Source organism: Aplysia californica, unplaced genomic scaffold (assembly GCF_000002075.1).
Source record: "Aplysia californica isolate F4 #8 unplaced genomic scaffold, AplCal3.0 scaffold00260, whole genome shotgun sequence".
NCBI classification, from domain to species: domain Eukaryota; kingdom Metazoa; phylum Mollusca; class Gastropoda; order Aplysiida; family Aplysiidae; genus Aplysia; species Aplysia californica.
The window spans coordinates 44,850-47,349 of NW_004797530.1; the positions used below are offsets into that span (position 1 = coordinate 44,850).

The window sequence follows — 2,500 nt, forward strand, 5'->3', positions numbered from 1 at the left end:
GGGGGGGGGAGCTGTAGGTGGGCTCCAAACAGCCAGTCAGCGGTGCGGCGTTGTGATTGGTCAGTCTTGTGATGAGTGAGGTGGGGGAGGCGTCAGAGAGAGAGATGGTGCAGAGAGACGCGTTACATGAGCCACTCCAAAAGTGATGCGCAATTGCCCTAGGCCTATGCTAGGCCAAAAAGACAGTAGCCTAGAAGAAGAGGAGAGCGAGTAGTGTGTGATTTTTTCGGCAAATTCCCTTTGCATTCCTATAGCGGGAACTTGCCTAAGGCAGGATTTTTTTCTATGAACTGTAAGTCCCGCTATAGCCAATTTATACTGTATGAATAATGTTCTACTTGGCCAAAAGTCAAACCTGTCCTCTTTCTGTGTGCTGTACATCAACCACCCGATGCAAAGCCCCTGAAACTTCCTCTTCATACAACACAGCACACAAATATCTCAGGCAAAGACTGATTTACGACATAATTATAAAACAGAATAAGTATAATTGATAGAGAACATTGGCTTCGGGAGAAATATCGAAGAGAGGAGTGTCCATTTATGCTACGGTGCTTGCCGATATGACAGATTAAGGAACTGCCATAAAACTGTTTAAAAAATTGTGCTTAGTACATCTGAATAGCTCGCTGACAATATCCAGTAGTCAAACTATGTTAAACTAAAATCCAACTTGTGCATGAGGCCGAGGTGTCAATAACCCCCCCCACAAACACACACACACACATACACACACACATACACACAGACACACCCACACTATATACATAAACACGTTCACATATTAAGTCATCTACAAGTTAACAGCACATTGAATTTCAAACGGTCTTTTATTCTGTTCTCAGTCCCGTTAACGGAGCTAATACACCGTACAGATCTATATTGAATTGATCAACACTAATGAGGCTTAGCAAAACTACAGACAGAAAACAGAACGTGGGCCTGAAACTGTCATCATGATCAGTTGGTCATCCAGACAGCAACATGTACTACAAAAGAGATAGATCTACCCTGAATAAAGGCAGGTGACGTTTTCAAAATTAACTGTGCACACATGAAGAAAGAAATGGACACACCTGGATCTCATCAATTTGTCATCAGCTCCCCCCCCCCCCCCCCCTTATAACATTACCTACTTTGATTTCATTTCATGTTCCAATTTAGTACATTAGTATGAGCGTCTTAGTAAAAACAGCTCTGTAAGTTTAATAGACTGTATGACCCTTTCTATAAGTAGACCGTCAGTTGTTTTTTTTTGGGAGTTTTGTAAAGTAATTCTTCCAATAAGTGCAACGCTCTCAAAAAGAGCAAATCTGTGGGGTCTCTGGTGTCACTTGATAAAAAGATTTCACAGAATTTTGACTTTGTAGAGGTCACAAATGATGACACATGGAAGAACAAAAACAAAAACCAAGCTTTCAATACCGGCGGTGTAACCTTCCAGCCCTCACCTCAGAACTGATACATACAAAGGATCAAGAAAATGCAAACCTTTGCCAAAGAAGCTATTTAAAAAGAGTTTTAAAAACTTCCAGGCCAGAAAAGACCCCTACAAAATTACACAAAATCGAGTGTAACGAAAAGCTGTAGGAAAACCCTTTGGTGTATAAAAAAATGAAGTGTTAGCTGAAACACACAAGGAGTGGAAAACAGGCTGCATTCACTTATATATATATAAACAAGAATGCACCCAAAGAAGTCCACTGCCCACGTATGAAAGAAAAAAAAAAACCCAACTAGACTTAAGTATCAAATTACACAAATTAAGACAATACATCTTTGGTGTAAAAGTTTTAAAACTTTAAAGAATATTATCAACTTGCTACCCAAGTACAGTTGAACCTGCTCTAACTGTCACCTGTCCAAATGACCCCTCCCCCCCCCTTGTCTTTTTTTCAATATAATAATGACACTGTCTAAGATGTCCACCTGTTTAAGACAACCATCTTTCTCCTAAAAAAGTGGCCTTCTTAACCAATTTCAACTGTATAAAAAATGGAAGGCTACTTTTTAGAGACTTTTCAACTGAGATGTAAACTGCACTTGAGGTAAGTCACAGGCTGCTACTCCTTCTGCTCGGAGGGGTACAAAGCTGTCTGTGTATTCGGGGGGGGTAGTTGATCCATCATCAGCTGCTCACAAGTCAGTGGTTCTTCAGGCAGACTGGCTCGGACTGGGTGCTGTGGATTTTAGTGTTAGATCTATAAAAATTGCCATGCTGTTACTCTCTCCCACTTGACCATAATTTTTGGTCTGTGGCACTGACAAAATCGTTTGGAAATCAGACAAAATATTGCGATCCTCTGTCAAGGTCAGTCCGCTGTCAGGGATAGTCAGTGCTCGATCTTTACAGTATCACCAAAACCAACGTTCTTCATGAGGAGAACGTATGTTCTTTGTTGGAAGGTAAATTTTAAAAAATTAAGTAATGGTAAGTAATTTCAAAGAAAGAACATTTGATCTCAGGTATGGGCACAACATTGAAAGAAAAGTATTCCAT

At 40.4% G+C, this 2,500-nt stretch overlaps 1 protein-coding gene across 1 annotated transcript in view; it reads right to left on the reverse strand.

The window, feature by feature from the left end:
- Positions 1–811: 811 nt before the first annotated feature.
- The window catches only part of LOC101847665, a 20,172-nt gene continuing 18,483 nt past the window's right edge, over positions 812–2,500 (reverse strand). Inside the window, exon 8 of the mRNA XM_005100774.3 lies at positions 812–2,180. Within this exon, the coding sequence (XP_005100831.1) occupies positions 2,155–2,180 (26 nt within the window). The 3' untranslated portion in view covers positions 812–2,154. The remainder of the gene's footprint in view (positions 2,181–2,500) is intronic.